At 38.5% G+C, this 17,590-nt stretch overlaps 1 protein-coding gene across 1 annotated transcript in view; it reads right to left on the bottom strand.

The window, feature by feature from the left end:
* The window catches only part of RPS6KL1 (ribosomal protein S6 kinase like 1), a gene marked incomplete at its 5' end in the record, with an annotated part of 35,331 nt that extends 18,031 nt beyond the window's left edge, over window positions 1-17,300 (bottom strand). Inside the window, 3 exons of the mRNA XM_003756245.4 lie at window positions 10,455-10,547; window positions 13,986-14,110; window positions 17,039-17,300. Coding sequence (XP_003756293.4) covers window positions 10,455-10,547; window positions 13,986-14,110; window positions 17,039-17,300 — 480 coding nt within the window. The remainder of the gene's footprint in view (window positions 1-10,454; window positions 10,548-13,985; window positions 14,111-17,038) is intronic.
* Between the last annotated feature and the right edge of the window lie 290 nt (window positions 17,301-17,590).

The following is a 17,590-nucleotide window of genomic DNA, read 5'->3' as shown; positions in this document are numbered from 1 at the left end:
CTGAATGAAGTGAGCAGAACCCCGAGAATATTGTACACAGCAACAAGATTATGTGAAGATCAGACATCCTGGCCCCTCAGCCCATCTCTTTTTCCTGTACCATCTCACTGCTTCCTGCTAATACAGGTAGGAAAAGGTAAGAAAAGTCTTCTCATTTTATCTTTCTCCCTTCATCTTCTTAGACAAGAAGTGAGTTCTAGAAGAGTTTTGGGGTAACAAAGCTAAATATTTGAAGTGTGATAAAGTGGACAAAGGACTGGATCTAGTCAGAGGTCCTGGGTTCAAATTCTGCCTTTGATTCTTACTGTGTGATCATAGGCAAGTCAACTCCACCTCTTGGGGCCTCTGATTTCTCATATGTAAAATGAAGTTAGGCCAGGTGGTCTAGGGGATCTCCTACAATCCTAAATCTAAATGCTGTGATAAATTAAAAATATTCACTCTGGAAGCTCATCAATTGGGGAATGACTAAATAAGTTCTGGTATATGAAAGTAATGGAATATTATTGTTCTGTAATAAATGACAAGCAGGCTGATTTCAGAAAGCCTGGAAACATTTACATGAACTGATGCTAAGTGAAGTGAGCAGAATCACGAGAATATTGTACATAGCAACAAGATTATGTGATGATCACTTGTAATGGACTTGGTTCTTTTCAATAATAAGGCGATTCCAGAGCCATCTGCATCCAAAGAGAGAACTATGGAGACTGAGTGTGGATCAAAACATAGTATTTTCAGTTTTGTTGTTGTTTGTTTGCTTTTTTTCCTTTCACTTTTTGATCTGATTTTTCTCAAGCAGCACAATGAATATGGAAATATGTTTTGAAGAATTGCACATATTTAACCTATATCAGATTGCTTGTTGTCTATGGGAGGAGATAGAAGGGAGAAAGGAAGAAGAATTTGGAACACAAGGTTTTGCAAAGGTGAATATTGAAAACTACCTTTGCATGTTTTTGTAAAAATAAATAGCTATTTAAAAAAAAAATATTCACTTGTTTGGAGACAGTAACTTTTTTGCCTTTCTTTGTGTCCCCAACTTAACACAGTGTCTGGCACGTAGCAGATATTAAATAGATAGCTAGGTTGGTCCAGTGGATAGAGGGCTAAACCTGGAGTCAAGAAGACCTGAATTCCTAATTGACCTCTGACATGAGCTTTGTGACCCTGTGCAAGTCATTTAATCTGTCTGCCTCCTTTTCCTCAACTGAAAAGTGAGAATAATAATAGCACCTATTTCCCAAGGTTATTGAAAAAAATCAAATGAGATAATATTTATAAATCCTTAACATAGTGTCTGATACACAATAGGAGCTTAATATATAAGTTTCCTTTCTTCCTTCCTAAATGTTAACTGCTGTTAACCGTAACATCTTTCTCTGGAGAAATAAAACCAAACCAAATATTAACACTTGAGGAAACAAGCCAAGTAAGCCAGAAATGTCTTAGAAGAGACTCTGATGTGTCCTTTCCCTTCATAAACACTGTGCCAGATACTTGACTTGACTTGTACCATTTTCCCTTGTTTTCTCACAATAAGCTGATTCAATCGGGATTCAATTGTTTCTTCCTTAACTTGTCCATATTTCATGTTGCGCTCCTCTTATCCCTGCCATTCCCTGCTCTTACATTCCCTGCAATATGGAGCTCTGTTCACCAGCTCTAAGGTTCCATTCCTTATCTAAGTCCTATTTATCTCATGGCTTATTATATTAAAGGAGAAAAGTCCTCCTGTGAAATATGGGCAAATTCTTAATTCTGTCTGTCTGGCCTGTTTACCCATGAAGGTTCACCACAACACCCAAGAGGCAGCCCCACTTAGTGGATAGAGAACCAACTGGATTCAGGTCCTTTCTCTCACATACTATGGCCATAAGACCCTGAGCAAATCACATATCTTGGTGACCCCCAGGCAACTTTCTAAAATTATAAACATAGAGCAACCAGACCTGTCCAGACCGGATCATTGTTAGAAAGGCCTGGAGAGAAAGGCCTTAGAAAGAAAGTTTCTCAAGAGTTCTATCTATATACATATGTATATAGGTGAGCTATGTGGCACAGTAGATAGAACACTGGCCCTGAATTCAAATCCATTCCCAAATACTTAATACTAACTGTGTGACCCTGGGCAAGTTACTTAACTTCAGTTGCCTTGTTCCCCCAAAATAGTGTTAGGAAAGTACTTAGCACAATGTCTGGCACGTTCTGTTGTTCACTGGTATCAGTTGCATCTGACTCATCGTGATCCCATTTGGGATTTTCTTGGCAGAGATGCTGGAGTGGTTTGCCATTTCCTTCTCCAGCTGCCCACCTAGCACACAATAAGCATTACATAAAAGCTAATATTACTATTATTTTCAAATTTTATTGGTGTGGGTAACTCCCTGATGCGGAAAATCCCTCTGTCATTTCAGATTAACACTTTTTTATATCTTTTGAGCAATTTTCTCTATTCTAAAAAAGACCATTAAAACTTTTTAAACATTGGGTATATATCTATTTTTCTGCATATATTTCTGCATATATACACACAAAGTACATATTACACATACACACACACACACACACGTATATCTATAGTCCTCTATCTATCCTTGTCCCCATCTCCTCCATTCTAAAGGTCAAAACAAAGACCTTTATAAAAAAGCTGTCTTGAGGTTGAACTTTCAAAAGATGTGCTTTAAATGTCTCTGTGGCAGACAAAAAAGCCTACAGTCTCCATAAATGGGAGGTCATTACTGTCCAGAAGACAAGGCCTTTTGGTTGAATTTGTTCTACCTCAGTTTCTGTGTAGTAGCTCTATGTGAATGACTTGCACAGTTAGAAGGCAGGCCTCTTGGCTCCCAGTCAAAGATTCTCAACCTGTTGCTCAAGAGAACAATGGCACTCAGTACCTCTCCTAATTTGGGAAAAAAGTTGTTGTTGCTCCTGTTTGAGGAGTGAAGAGAATGAAAGTGTGGGGGAAGAAACAGAACAGAGAATTCTTTGGAGGGAGAAAAAAAATAAATGACAACTGTGTGACGGCAAGCAACTGGTTTGCTTGTATCCTGCCTGCCTGCCTGTGGTGGGAGAAGAGAAAAGATGGCTGCCTAAGACACTGATGCTTTATAGAAGAGCCTTTGTTCATTTTCCCAACTCCTAATGACTTCTCTCCCAAATTTGTATTTATCTGTAGTTTTTTCTTTATTTTGTATATACACATATACATATATTGTTATTTATATAATATATTTTATATTATATATACATGGGTACACATAGCATATATATGTACGCATGTATGGATAAACATACATATATGTGTGTATTATTTTATTTTTTTCTATCTCCAGCACCCAATAGAGTACCTGGCACATGACGGGTATTTAATAAATCCTTGTTGAAAGTGTGGTTTGAAAGAAGTGTTATGAGAAGACCTCCTACTTGTCTCTTTGCAGAAGTGGCAGGCCTATGGGTCTGGTGCATTGCACATATTTTCAGGCAATTTTGATGTGCTAATCAGTTGTGAAGATTTTTTCCCTCTTTTTAAATTTTTTCTTAAAAATCTCATTTATTATGTGGGATGGCTCTCTGAGAGAGGGGAGGGAGAGGAGAAAACTGGGGTGATGTACAAAAACAAAAGATATCAATAAAAACTTATTTTTTAAAAGAAAAAAGTTGTGCTTATTGACAAGTTGCTTGAAAAGATTTTATCTTCTTGTAGGGTATTACTCCCAGGCCACCAACCCCTTGGGAAGAAGCTGAGATACCTTGCTGTACAACTAGGTGATGCAGTAGTTAGAGAACTGGCCTTGGAATCAGGGAGATTCATCTTCCTGGCTTCAAATCTAGCCTGAGATACTTACTAGCTGTGTGACCTTAGATAAGTCACATAATCTAATTTGCCTCAGTTTCCTCATCTGTGAAATGAGCTGGAGAAGGAAATGGCAGATTACTCTAGTATCTTTGCCAAGAAAACCCCAAATGGGATCACAAAGAATTGGACAAGACAAACAACTAAACAATAAAGAGCTCAAACCTGACCATCTCATGGCTTAATATTATACAGTAGCATTGAGAGAGAGGCTGGAAATATGTTCCACCTAATTTTCTTGATTCCGTCTCCCCCAGTTTCTAGTGTCTTCCTCCCCAAACTACCTTGAATTTAACCTCTTTGTAGGTATTTGTGTTTATTAACCCTATATTTATCCTATACATGTTTTTATAGGTACTTGCTATTTCCCCCTCCTCACTTCCTTCCTCAGTGACCTATTTCACAGTCTCTCCACTTCATCTCCTGCCCTCAAACTAGGGGATTTCAGCTCACATATTGATGCTCCCTCAAACACCTCTTAATTTCTCAAGTCTCTCTCTCTCTCTCTCTCTCTTTCTCTCTCTCTCTCTTTATGTATATATATATATATATATATACATATATATATTTATATATAAAATATCAACACACAAAATACCTTGGATCTTGCCATCACCCACAAGTGTTCTGTGTCCATGGTCATGAATTTAGAAGTTCCTTCAGCTCATCAAAATTTGTTATGATTATATATTTCCCTCTGCCTTATGATCCCTAACCTTGTTTTTCATGCTCATTATGACCCCCCCCATTCCCTCTACTCCTATGTCCTTTTTCAGACTATCTCCCCCTACTTTGATTACATTTTACTCTTTCCTGTCTTGACTCCTTGGTGAACTATATATCCTATTTTTGTGAATCCCTTACTCCCTTGTCTTCTTGATGATCATTGCCAAATCCCAGTCTTAGATTACTCCCAACAACTACTGTCTTCAGTCCTATTCATATTCTGCTGGAGAAAAATCATGGAGACTAGACTGAGTCTACTACAAATTTATGTTATATAATTTCAACTGGGTTACTATTGAAGCAAAGCAATCGTTTTACACCTCCTTAATCTATTTGCTCTGTAATTCACCAAAGCAGCTATCACAAACCTTTTATCTATCCATCTTCAAATCTTTCATGCTACCCTTTCCCTTGGCTGAGGACTTTGCCTCATAATTTGATGAAAAAATGGAGACAATTTCCAGAGGTTTAGTTTTTTCTTGTTCCTTATTCCTTGTCTCATAGTACTCAGACTGGTGACTTTTCTCCCTCCACTTGTCATTTATCCTGTTTTTTATCCTATCCCATGTTCCCTAGAAAATTTTTCTCACTATTATCCCTGCTTCCTCCTCCACATCTTCCTATCTACTGTTGCTTCCCTGCTTCCCACAAATATGCCAAAAATTTCCCATCCTTCAAATACTCTCATTTGATCCAACTATCCCTGTTAGCTATTGTCTGATATCTCTTTTCCCTTTCATATTTTAACTTCATGAGAAAGTTATCTACAATTGATGCCTTTACTTCCTCTCCTCTCACTTTTTAATCTGGCTTTCAACCTTATCATTCAACACACTGCTGGCTCCAAATTTACAGTGATCTCTTAAAATGGCCAAATCTAATTTTTTTTGTTTTGTCTTTTTCAGTCAGATCTCCCTGGACCTCTCTGTAGCCTTTGACAGTTGATTACTCTCTTCAACTGGATACATTCTCCTTTCTAGGTTTTCAAGAAATAGCCCTCTCCTAGTTCTACCTCTATAAGTGCTCCTTCTGAATTTTCTTTGCTGGATCTTCAGTCCAAGTCACTCTTGCTAATCATGAATGTATCTATCACAAAGCCCTTTTTTCTCCTTTGATCTTTTCTCCATCATCTCATCTCCTCCAATGAGTTCAATTATCATCTGTATGTAGATGATTCCCTAATCTACATATTCAAGCCTATTCTCCTGAGGATTACTTTTTCATCAATAAATTCCTTTTGGGTAACTCTAATTGGATGTTCATAGATATCTTCACATATCTAAAACAGAACTCATTATCTCCCCTACTTCACCTTTTAAACTTTCCTTTTCTGAATTTCCCTTTTCTTGTTGAGGACACCACCATCTTCTAATCTTCCAGGTTTATGGTCTCTGTTATCCTAAACTCCTCACTTACACTCATCCCACATATCCAATCTGTTGTCAATTCTTTGGGGCTCTATCTTTATAATAACCCCATGACCAATAACAATATTCACCACATAACCTCCCTTATATATTGCCTTCCTTCCAGTCACACAACTAGTATCCTGGTGCAGGACTTCATTATCTCTCACCTAGACAGAAGCTTTTCTCATGTCTTTCCCTATTCCAATCTATCTTTCACTCAGCTAACAACCTCCTACTCAATAAAATCCAGCAGCTCCTAATGTCTCCAGGATCAAATATACAATCCTCCATTTGACTGTTAAAGCCTCCACAACCTGACCTACTCTTCTAGCCTAGCTACTTAGTGCCAATATCCATGCACTCACCCAGCCATACAGGACTTCTTTTCATTGTTCCTCCTACAGGTGACATTCTATGCTTTTGAACTGGCTATTCCCCACGCCTGAAATGCTCTCCCTCCTCACCTTTACCTTATGCTTTCCCTTCAGCTTAAACTCCACCTTCTTCAGGAAGTTTTCCTCTGTCTCCCTTACTGTTGAGATAATAATCTTTCATCTTCTAAAAAGAAGATATATAAAATATGTCTTACATATGCCTGGTTATTTACAAGTCTCCTGATTAGATTGTGGGCTCCTCAAAGATAATAAATATGTTTTGCTTTTCTTTGTAAGTCAACTTACCTAGCACCTAGCACAGTACCTAGTATATAATTGTTATTGTTTGTTTTTTTGTCCTTCTTCTCCAAGGGTTCCATGACATCAGGGAGATGATGTCATGACCTACAAGTTAGTTGGATTGAAGTGAGGGAGGGCTGTGCAGTCACTAGCCTCACTTTCTCCTCCAGAGCCATTGATGGCCAGATATAAATCAAGATAACTGGAGATGGTGGCCTTTTTTTAAGCTAAGGTCTTTATCAGGTTTCAGTTTGATTAAGACAACAGTCCATTTGGTGATTAAGGCTAGGTAAGAAAACTGCTATATAGTATATAGTAAGTGCTTAATAAATCTTCATTAACTATGGAAGTGGGATTTCTAAGAAGAGCTATTTGAAGATTTCTGGAAGAAAAATTGTGGGAGAGCTTAGTTGACAGTGAGATTTCAGGAGTTTGTTTTCCATCTTTGGATCATGTAGTCATTCCAGGGTCAAATTCTGGGCTGGATTCCCAGATTTGTGCTGCCCTTTTCTTTCTCTCTGGAGGGAGACTAAGACCCATGACCACTGTTTCTTTTGCTTCTGCTGTAGCCAATGAATAAATTACTGGACTGATGCAAACTATGGCTAGTAATATGATTGAAGCGATCTCTCAGAGACAGTTTTCTTCTTTGACTCCAAGCCAGGAAAAGAAGCAATTTCCATTACTTAATCAATTCCCCAAAGTTTTTGTCTTACCATCTTCCCCAAGGTGAATGATCTTAAATCAATAAAAAGCAATTTCTGCTGTAAGTAGTAATAGTACTCATTGCAGTCCACATGGATTCATAAACTTTACCCTTTCCTATATGCTATCTGTTCTTTCATTGCTATTGTTTATTTCCTTCTTTACCTAAAGAAAACTTGCCTTTTAACCTTTTTGTGGTTAATGATGTCACTGGAGAGTGAGGTTTGAAGGAAAGTATGAGTTCAGGTAGAAAGTAGCCACATAGCCCACCTCAACATGAGGTTTGGGGAGATGGCAGAGGTGGAAATTCCAAATGGAAATCATAAACACTTTAAAGCATCTTATTAATAGTTTTAAGCCAGCTGTAGTTGATAAGTAGAAATAGTTTTAAGCAAAGAGATTAGTAACTTAAAGTAAATCAAGAACCCAAAGAAATAGTAGTATACATTTCCAAACCATCTTAGACCTGGGATAGAGAGGAGTATTATTGTGTTTATCTTTTCTGGATTCTTCACAGGTGTTCACATGAGAAATCCCCCCTTCCTTCCATTGATGATGATTTCCTGTCCCTTATCATTATCATAGATAATACTAGGTAGAAAATTAGAAAAATAGGTAAATAGGTAGATATTTTAAAAGATGTGTTAATATAGAGAGGTAGATAGATAGTAGATAGATAGGTAGAGGAATAGATAGAGCACTTATTGAGTTACTATGGCATAGGCACATGGTTAATACTAGAAACACAAATAAAAGAATTCTAGATATTCTGGTCCACAAATTGCCAACTACCATCCTCCTCCTCCAGATTACATGTGGGTGAGGATTTCCATGAGCGAGTATTCCAAACTACCTGCCTTGATCAGCAGTAACCTTGAGGTATTCCCAGCCTTTGTGAGCATCACCAGGCAGTCTTCCATTGTTCCAAAGGTGGTCACATTGTCTTTGCGTTAACCTCTTAGTTGTCATTTGCAAATGTGATGAGCATAGGCTTCCACATAAATTATTAATTAAAATGTTGAATGGACCAAGGCTAAGGTCAGATCCCAGGAACACTGCCCTGAAGACCACCATTCTACTTGACATCAGTTCATTAATGATTCTTTGGACATGGTCATTCCATCAGTTCTAACTCCACTTACTTGAACTATTATTTAATCCAAATGTTTCCATCTTGTCAACAAGTATCTCACAAGAAATCAAATACTAAATTCTAGCATATCATGTGTATATCATTTTCCTGATCTAGTAACCTTGTCGAAAAAAAAAAAGCAAAACAAAACAACATAACAACTACAAAAAGCAAAAACATTTTTACTGATGGTGAGTTTGTAGAGAATTGTAAACTGTTAGAACTGGAAGTAATCTCAGAAATCCATTAACTAAGCCAATCCCTTCATTAGACAGATGGAAGAATTGAGTCACAGAATCATAGATTTTAAAGGTGAAAAAGGATTTCAGCAGTCATCTGGTTCAACCTGAAAGGAATCTACATGTAACATATTTCATAGGCAGTTAATCCAGTTTTTGCCTGGAGATTTTCAAGGAGAAGAATCCCATCTCTGGAAGCAACTTATTCCACATTGAGACAGCTCTAATTGCTAGGAAGTTCTTCCTGAAGTCAAGCTTAAATCTGCCCTCAATTTTCACCCCTTTCTCCTGGTTTTGCCCTCTGGGACCAAAACAGAACAAATCTAATCCCTCTTCCTCCTAACATACTTAAACATAGCTGTCATGTTCCTTGTCTTCTCTTTTCTAGTCGAAACATGCTCCATTGTTTTAACCAATCCTCATCTGGCATGAACTCAAGCCCTTTCACTATCCTGGTTGTCTTCCTCTGGATGCTCTCCAGCTTTATCAATATCCTTCATAAACTGTAGTGTCCAGAACAAAACATGATATTCCAAATGTGCTATGACTATGACAGAATACAATGGGACCATCATTTCCTAATCTTTGGAATCCTCTCAATGTAGCCCAAGTTCACATTTGATTTTTTTTTTTTGGCTACCATTATATACTTCTGACTCACGTCAAGCCTACAGTCCGCTAAAACCAAGACCAGAAGAATGAGATGATTTCTTCAAGGTCACAAAGCTTGTTAATGACAGAGCCAGGGTTGTATTCCAAGTTTCCTAACTCCTTTCCCCTCTTTCCCATCATCTAGTCTTCTTTCTACTATACCAAGTTGTTTTCCCTAGGACATCTTGTATGTAAAGGAACACTGTGTTCCAATGGTTATATATAAAGGATAGTACGCTGTGTTCCTCTGCTTGGAAGTCTACACTGTACTTTGGACTTTTGATAGGATAGCTAAGTCTCTACTTATCCATGGTATCAGGATACAGGGAAAAAAAACATGGAGGAATTTAATTTATGGATGATCCAACAATTTCCTCTGAACTGGGAGTTTTATCTTCCTCCTCCCCAACCAATTCTAACAAGTAGCCAAAGGGAGTGTTTGGAATTCCATCTCCTGCTCTCTCCCTGCCCAATCCCTAGAGAGAAAATGGTCAAAAGGTGGGCAGTGGGAGAGGAGAGGTAGAGAACAGCTAAGGATCCGAACAATCCACAGCTAGGTAGTGGGGAACCAACTCTGTTCTCTCCAGAGGGGAGAGCATCCTCAGGCCATACAACCTCCTGCCTTCTTCTTGGCTAGGACTTCTCAGCCAAGCCCCTGGGGGAGGTGATGGGTGACTGTGGGAAGCGAGAGGAAGCCAGCCTGAAGCTCACTGAAGTGAAAATTGGCAGCATTTCCTAGGTATAAACAGAATTTTCTCTAGTTTCTGCTTGACTTCTCAGTGGGAGCACGTTGCTCTGTGTATCTGAAACCAAGGGCTGTGGAGCTGCCATTGTCTGACTGTTGGCTACTCTAATGTTCTTCCTTCTTTGAATTATATGAGAGTCTGAAAAAAAAAGTGTCTCTTTGAGATAGGACCTCCTGGAAGGTCTGAAAGGAAGTCTAGCTTCCATCTATTCTCTCTTCTTAGGGTGACCATAATCTGGTCTCCCCCTAGGGATGAGAAACTGCTTTTAACCAAAGAATCATCTTCTTTCCATTGCCCCTTCCCCACCTTCACTTACCTTTTCAATGACTCCCACTACCTTACAAGACCTCAGGTTCTCCACTGCGGAGCTCAAAGTACGGATGGGCCGGAGCCTCAGGCTGCTGAAGCCCTATGTGGAAAAATGAGATATGGGGAAGACATGAGACCCTGAACCTACGTAACAGTAATACTTCTGTATCCTCAGGGAGCTTCCCATGATCTAGTTCCATGTAGTGATCCTTCTCCATCATGTGTGGTTGCTCCTCTGCTCAAGATGCTTTGGTATCTCCACATTGCCTTACAAACTACAGATTCTTCTGTTTGTCTCCAGCCCATCTTTTCAGACATTTTCTGTGTTACTCGCCCTCACCAGTCAGCTAGCTTTCTTGTTGTTGCCCATTTATGATATCCATCTCCCACTTCTGGGCCTTTGTTCAGACTGTCTCCCATGCCTGGAATGCCCTTCATTTCTCGCCTCTGCCTTTTGGAATCCTTTCTTCCCTTCCAGGATGAACTCAGATTCCACTTCCTACGTGAGGACCTACCCACTTTCCCCATTTGTCAGACCTTTCTACCCACTCACCTTCAAATTCCTTTGCATTTATTTCTGAGCATATGTGCCATCCTTCCAGGAAGACATCATAAGTTCTTTGTATACACAGTGTCCAGCACAGTGTCTTGCATGTAGTAGGCACTTAATAAATATTGAGTGTTACTATTAACTTAATAAAAGTTGGAGGCTGAGGGGGATAAGAGACTTCAGAGACTGTCATATCAGGGAAGTATGACTTCCCATCTAAGCCCACTTACTCTGGAGACTGTTTCAGAGCCCAGCATGTGCCTTGTATATAGCAGGTACTTAATAAATGCCTTTAATTGAATTTAAATTAGAGACAGAGGGATATTAAAGATTTCAAAGATTGTTTTTGAAGTACGGCTCCCCACCCATACACACCTACTCTGGGAGCTGTTTCAGAGTCTAGCATAGTATTTTGCACTTAGTAGGAACGCAATAAATATATAATGGATGGAAAAAAATAAGGCATTTGTTTCGTTACCTGGTGGGTTGGTCCTAGAGGCTGAATGGCACAATGGAAAGAATATTGGATCTGGAATTAGATGGATTTGGGTAACCTTGGACAAGTAATTTAACTTCACTAGGCCTCAGTTTTCTCAGCTCTAAAAGGAAGAATATGGAGCAGGTGGCTTTTGAGGTCCCTTAGCCTGAGAACTGAAAGCTTCCAACTGAAATACTCATATAGGAATTACCATATAAGAGCATCAGTCAGTCCATCCATAAGCGCTTATTATTCACTTGACTCTCTGCTGAGCCTTGGGGACACAAAGAAAGCAAAAATAGTCCCTGCCCTCAAGGAGACCATAGTCTAATGAAAGAGACCACATGCTATGTGTATACACAAGCAATATATGGGGTAAATTGGAGGCCAGAGGAAAAGCACTGGCATTAGGAAGACTCTGGCAAGGCCTCTTGCATGCAAAGCAGAATTTTAGCTGAGACTTTAAAGGAAGCCAACAGAGCAGAGACTGCATGTCTGCCTAATGTCCATATATCTGTCTCTCTTAAGTCTCTGAGCCCTTCATTTTGCTGAGATGGAGAAAGGAGGGGTGGGGTGTGTCTTGACTCAAAATGCTTTCTTGCCTCTTTGCTATTAGCAGGCTTCCAGTTTTTAAAGCTGGTCAGGCCCTTAGGTGGTAGTGTGTTGATGTGGCTATGTCTCTCTCCCTTTGTCAGTGAGATACTGTAGAAAATGAATGACATGCTCTAGAGGCAATGCTTGAAATGAGTTGGGGTGGAAATAGGAAAAAAAAAAAAAAAACATGGGGATCCCAAGGAAGGAAGAAATCTTCGCATTTCACCAGGGAAAATGACACCAAAATATTGGCTAATTGCTGAAGTTTGTTCTTACTTTGCCTGAAAAAAAAAATGAAACTAAGATGTAGTTTTCTGACATGTATTAATTGGGGACAGGGTTTTTAGAATAGAGGATCTTTGAGGTTTCCTCCAGCTCTTAGTCTAAAAGATTCATTGGGGAAGCACAATAAAGAAGAGGAAAAAGCTGGAGAGAACTTCAACCTTCACTCTTCCAACTAGCAGAGGACCACAGACCACAGAATTTTACATTTTATAAGTGGGAAACAAGCCCAGAGCAAGATCAAACATGTAACAGAGAAAGGTCCTTTGACCTCCAGATCCCAAGCTCTTTCAACTTCCATCAAAGGAGCCCTTACTTTCAGATCTACAAGCACCTTTAGGAATTTACTCATGTTTTTCAATCCTTTCAGTTCTGGCTGACTCTTCATGATCTCATTTGGGGTTTTTTTGTCAAAAATACTGGAGGGGTTTGCTTTTTCCTTCTCTAGCTCATTTTATAGATTAGGAAACTGAGGCAAACAGGATTAAGTGACTTGCCCAGGGTCACACAGTTAGGAAGTATCTGAGGCCTGATTTGAATTCAAGTCTCCCTGACTCCAGAGCCAGGACTCTATCCATTATACAATGCTATCATTGCCTACGTGAAGGTCTCTGGTTTTATTTTTAATCAAACATTCTTCTAAGCAACTATGAGAATTTTATCATTGTTTACTGGGACCCACTATACATACATTTTCCTGGATTCCTGGGATATGAGTTTTGAGTAAAGAGAAGTTAAGTGAAACCCCCAAAATGGACAATTGGTTTTAATGTCATGACTTTGACATTATTGGGTTATATTGGAACTAAATATCATGAGTAACATTAGTCTAAAGGAGCTGAGTTCTAATGTTACTCATGACATTTAGTAGCTATGTGTAGTTATATTTATTATAGTCTAAAAGAGCTGAGTTCTAATGTTACTCATGATACTTAGTAGTTACGTGTACTTCTGATTTGAATTCAAGTCCCCCTGACTCCAGAGCCAGGACTCTAACCAATATACGATGCTATCATTGCCAATGTGAAGGTCTCTGGTTTGATTTTTAATTCTTCTAAGCAACTATGAGAATTTTGTCATTGTTTACTGGGACCCACTATATATACATCCAATATAACCAATAAGTTATGATACTTAGTCTAGAAAAGCTAAATTCTAATCTTACTTATGATACTTAGTAGTTATAAATATTTATCTGTACTTATGATAGAGTCTGAAAGAGCTGAGTTCTAATGTTACTCATGATACTTAGTAGCTATGTATACTTATTTGTACTTATGATACTTGGAGTCTGAAAGCTGAATTCTAATCTTACTCGTGACACATAGTAAGTATGTATACTTATATTTATGATACTTAGTCGGAAAGAGCTGAATTTTACTCATGATACTTAGTAACTATGTGTACTTATCTGTACTTATGATGCTTAGAGATTGAAAGAGTTCAGTTCCCATCTTATTCATGATACTTAGTAGCTATGTGTACTTATCTGTAAAATGAGAATAACACTAGAACATATCTCAGGGTTGCTGTAAGGATCAAATGATATAATATATGGAACGTACTTTGCAAACTGTTATTGCCGTTTCATGCAACATAAGGTCATTGTTTAAAGAGACAGCTCATTTCCTTACCGTACCAGGGCTGGTCCCATTTCCCAGCGTCCTTTGTAGGTGGCAATTGAAGATCTCTTCAGCCCTCCTCAAGTACTTGGTGATCTTCCTTTTCACAGCCTCTCGCCGCTCTTTGTTGGGATCAACTGACAGAAAGCCATGGATTATCCCCTGGATGCTCAACCCTCAGGATGGAAATTACCCCCCCCCCCCAACCAGGCCTGAACTCTAAAACACCAGGGAACTGGGGAGGATGGGGAGGAAGGATACTGTGGGACATTCTACGATGTCTTGACTTCATTGTTGTCACTGCTCTCCATATTTCACATCTAGGATCTAAAAGATTTATACTGAAGATGGGGAGAAATTAATTCTACATGCTGGCTTCTAAACTCCTCGTCATTAGAAAAGCTGGGAAGGGTGAGGGACACTCACCAGCAAGAAAGGGAAAAAAATGTAACTAAAGCAATTAATTGGAGAGTAGAGAGAAGTGTGGGAAAGAATGATTAGTTGAGTCCTCTGATTAATTTGATGAGTTTATGGAGAAGTGCATCTTTGTTTGGGATTTTAATTATATTTCATTTGGTGAATAGAGAAACCCCTTTGTTCTAAACCTATAAAAAGAAATCTTCATGACAGAATTGGCCCATTTTCTGAGACTAGAGATCTGAGAGTGCTAGATTCAGCTTGATCAGGGTTTCATTAGAACAGATTATTAAATGTTCAATGTGATCATTTATACCGTGGAAATCAGGGAAATGGTACAGATATAGGTTTTGCTGATTGTCTAGACTTAAGAAAGTAATAAAGAAAATGTCAGTAATGTAAATTAAACTTTAAAATACATCAGGCATACTTTTTTTTTTTTTTTGGAGAGTCAGTTGTTTAATATTTACCAATGTACTCTGCCTAATCCCCATTCCTTATTCTCCAACCAAAGCTCAGCTCCAAAGAGAGCATTAACTTGGGTAGTAGGAGACTATCAAGAGTTTCTAAGCCTTAAGACCCTGGCTTCTGTGTACCTGGATCCCAATATGAGAAAGTTAAAAAAATCTGCACTTGTTTTCCCTTATGATACTGAATTATTTGACAATAAAACTAATGGGAAGGGAATCTCATTCCCCTTCAAACACCATTCCATAATGGAATGAGGAAACTAGGAATCAGAAAACTTGGCTTAAAGTCTTTCCTGGTTTTACCATTTAGTAGATAAAAATGACAGGGCAAGTGACTTATCTTCTTTAGCAAAACCAAGTTTGTTTTTCTTCTTTGGAGTCTGTAGGGTATATTTATATGGATCTTTGGGAGTAAGAGTGAGATTCATTCAAGTGTCAGGGGTTATGCATTTAGGGAGCCTAAGTATATTTTCCTCAGGATAGGATCTTAAAGCCGATTATTTATTTGGAACTGTAGAGTGAAAGTGGAACTCATTGAAATGTCAATGGAATTTTTCTTGGAAAAATCTAATTTCATGCCTTTTCCCAGGGGAATCCAAATTATAAGGTATGCTATGAGTCTGGAGAATATACATTGTTACTTTGAGTGTTTGGACAGAACTAGGGATTCTTTTATCCACATCTAAGACTTAGACATAAACTATACAAGATTTCCCAGAAGCAGCTCTGAGTGAAAGCAAAATGAACCAGAAAGATTTGGGAGGTTGAGGATTAAACCCAGTCTATATAAGCCCAGAACTTGGAGTGCTGGGCTAAAGGTTACTCTAATAAAGAAAATTAACTCAAAGTATTTCTAAGTTCTTCTTTTCAAATAGCTCTTATGCAAAGGGGGGAAAAGAAAACTTTGCCTTCATGTCAGTTTTCTATTGAGAATGGTCAGAAGGTTGCTTTCTCCCAGAAATGAATTTGTTCAGTTAACCTTTAATCTTGTTCCCTTCAAACACCACTTTGTAGTGGAATGAGGAAACTAGAAGTCAATAAACCTGGATTGAAGTCTTTCCTGGTTCTGCCATTAGTGAATGGATGAGTGGCTTGAGCTAGTGACTTATCTCCTCTAACTCTCAAATTTCTCATCTATAAAAAGAAGATACTAATACCTGTTTTGAACATTAATATACTTACTATTGGTGGAACTGCAAATTAGTATAGCCATTCTGGAAAGCACTTTTGCTCCCTAAATCACTAAAATGTTGTGTATTCTTTGACTTAGTGATGCTACTAAGAGAAAAGGATCCATAGGTACAAAAATATTCATGGCACTCCTTTTGTAGTGGCAAAGAAACAGAAATTAAAGAGATGCCAATCAATTGGGGAATGACGACAAATTTTTGTCTAGTGACAAAATGAAATAGCATGCTTTTATGCCATAGAAAATGATGAAAGGGTTGATTTCAGAGAAACCTAGGAATATTTGTATGAAGTGATACGAGTAAAATGAGCAGAACTGGGAGGAAAACACACACATGTGTGTGCACTCATGTACACACGTGCACACACATTTTTATATGCTGGTGTGTCCATATACACAACACATGTGTGCACATACACATATGTTGTCACAAGAATCATGTGTATGAATGTACATATACATGTGTGTATATGTATGTGTGAAGATAACTTTGGTTAAAAATTATAACCAATGCAATGGCCAACAACAGTTCCGAAGAAAAATGAAGAAGCAAGATATTTACTTCTAGATGGATGAACTAGAGATGCAAAATGAGATTTGTAGTTTTGGGAAAGGCCAATGCAGGAGTTCATTTTGTTTGATTATGCATATTTGTTACAAGGAATGCATTTGGTTTTTCATTTCAGTTGAAGGAGAAAAAAGCCAGTAAAGAAAATAGATACTTATGAAGTTTTAAAAAGCAAATTAAATGGTGTTTTAAGATAATGCTGCTTTTTATCGGAAAGTACTTTGTAACCATGAAATAGTTTCATATCCATTTATAATTATTTATAATAATTAACAACGTAAATTAGATTTACATATACATGTAAATTAAATGTAAAACATATTCCCTTTTACTAGACAATTCACAGAGTTCTTTTTTCTGTCTCAAGTTGCCCCTTGCCCCACTCCCATAGTCTCCAACTCCCCACACCCAGCCCCGGTACCTTGTACTCCATTGAGTAGTACATCGACCCCATTTTTATAATGGTTGAAGGCTGCCTCATAGTCTTCACTCACGTCCCGCTCAAGTGCCAGGTGGATCTGTTTGGCGGCATCCACCAGGTAATCACGTTTGCCCATCCCATAAACATCAGGGCTCTCTGGAGACATGTGATTCTGAATCTGCTCCAGATATGCTGGGATAGTGCTCGTGGGCAGGACTCGGTTTCCTAGCCTGCTGTGGGCTGCAGAGACATTGGACTCATGGTTCCATCACCTGTAGAGTATTCTTAACCCCCATTGCAGCTTAGAATGGACACAGACAAGTAGCTAGAGCCTCCTAGGCTTGACGTCCCTTTCCTCCACTATCTTCCTGCTGAGGGTTCTCCCTTCCCATTTCTTCTTCCTTTCCTATATTTCTGTTCCTTTTTAAATTAGAACTGACTTTCAGCAGAGGATCTTTCATAAAAGAACCTGACCAATGGTTTATTATTAATTTTGCTGTGGCTTTTGTATACAAGGGGTGGGTGGGGAAACTTCAGAAGAAAGGGATGAAG

This window comes from Sarcophilus harrisii, chromosome 2 (assembly GCF_902635505.1).
Source record: "Sarcophilus harrisii chromosome 2, mSarHar1.11, whole genome shotgun sequence".
NCBI lineage: Eukaryota > Metazoa > Chordata > Mammalia > Dasyuromorphia > Dasyuridae > Sarcophilus > Sarcophilus harrisii.
This window is presented reverse-complemented; position numbering and strand designations above follow the sequence as displayed.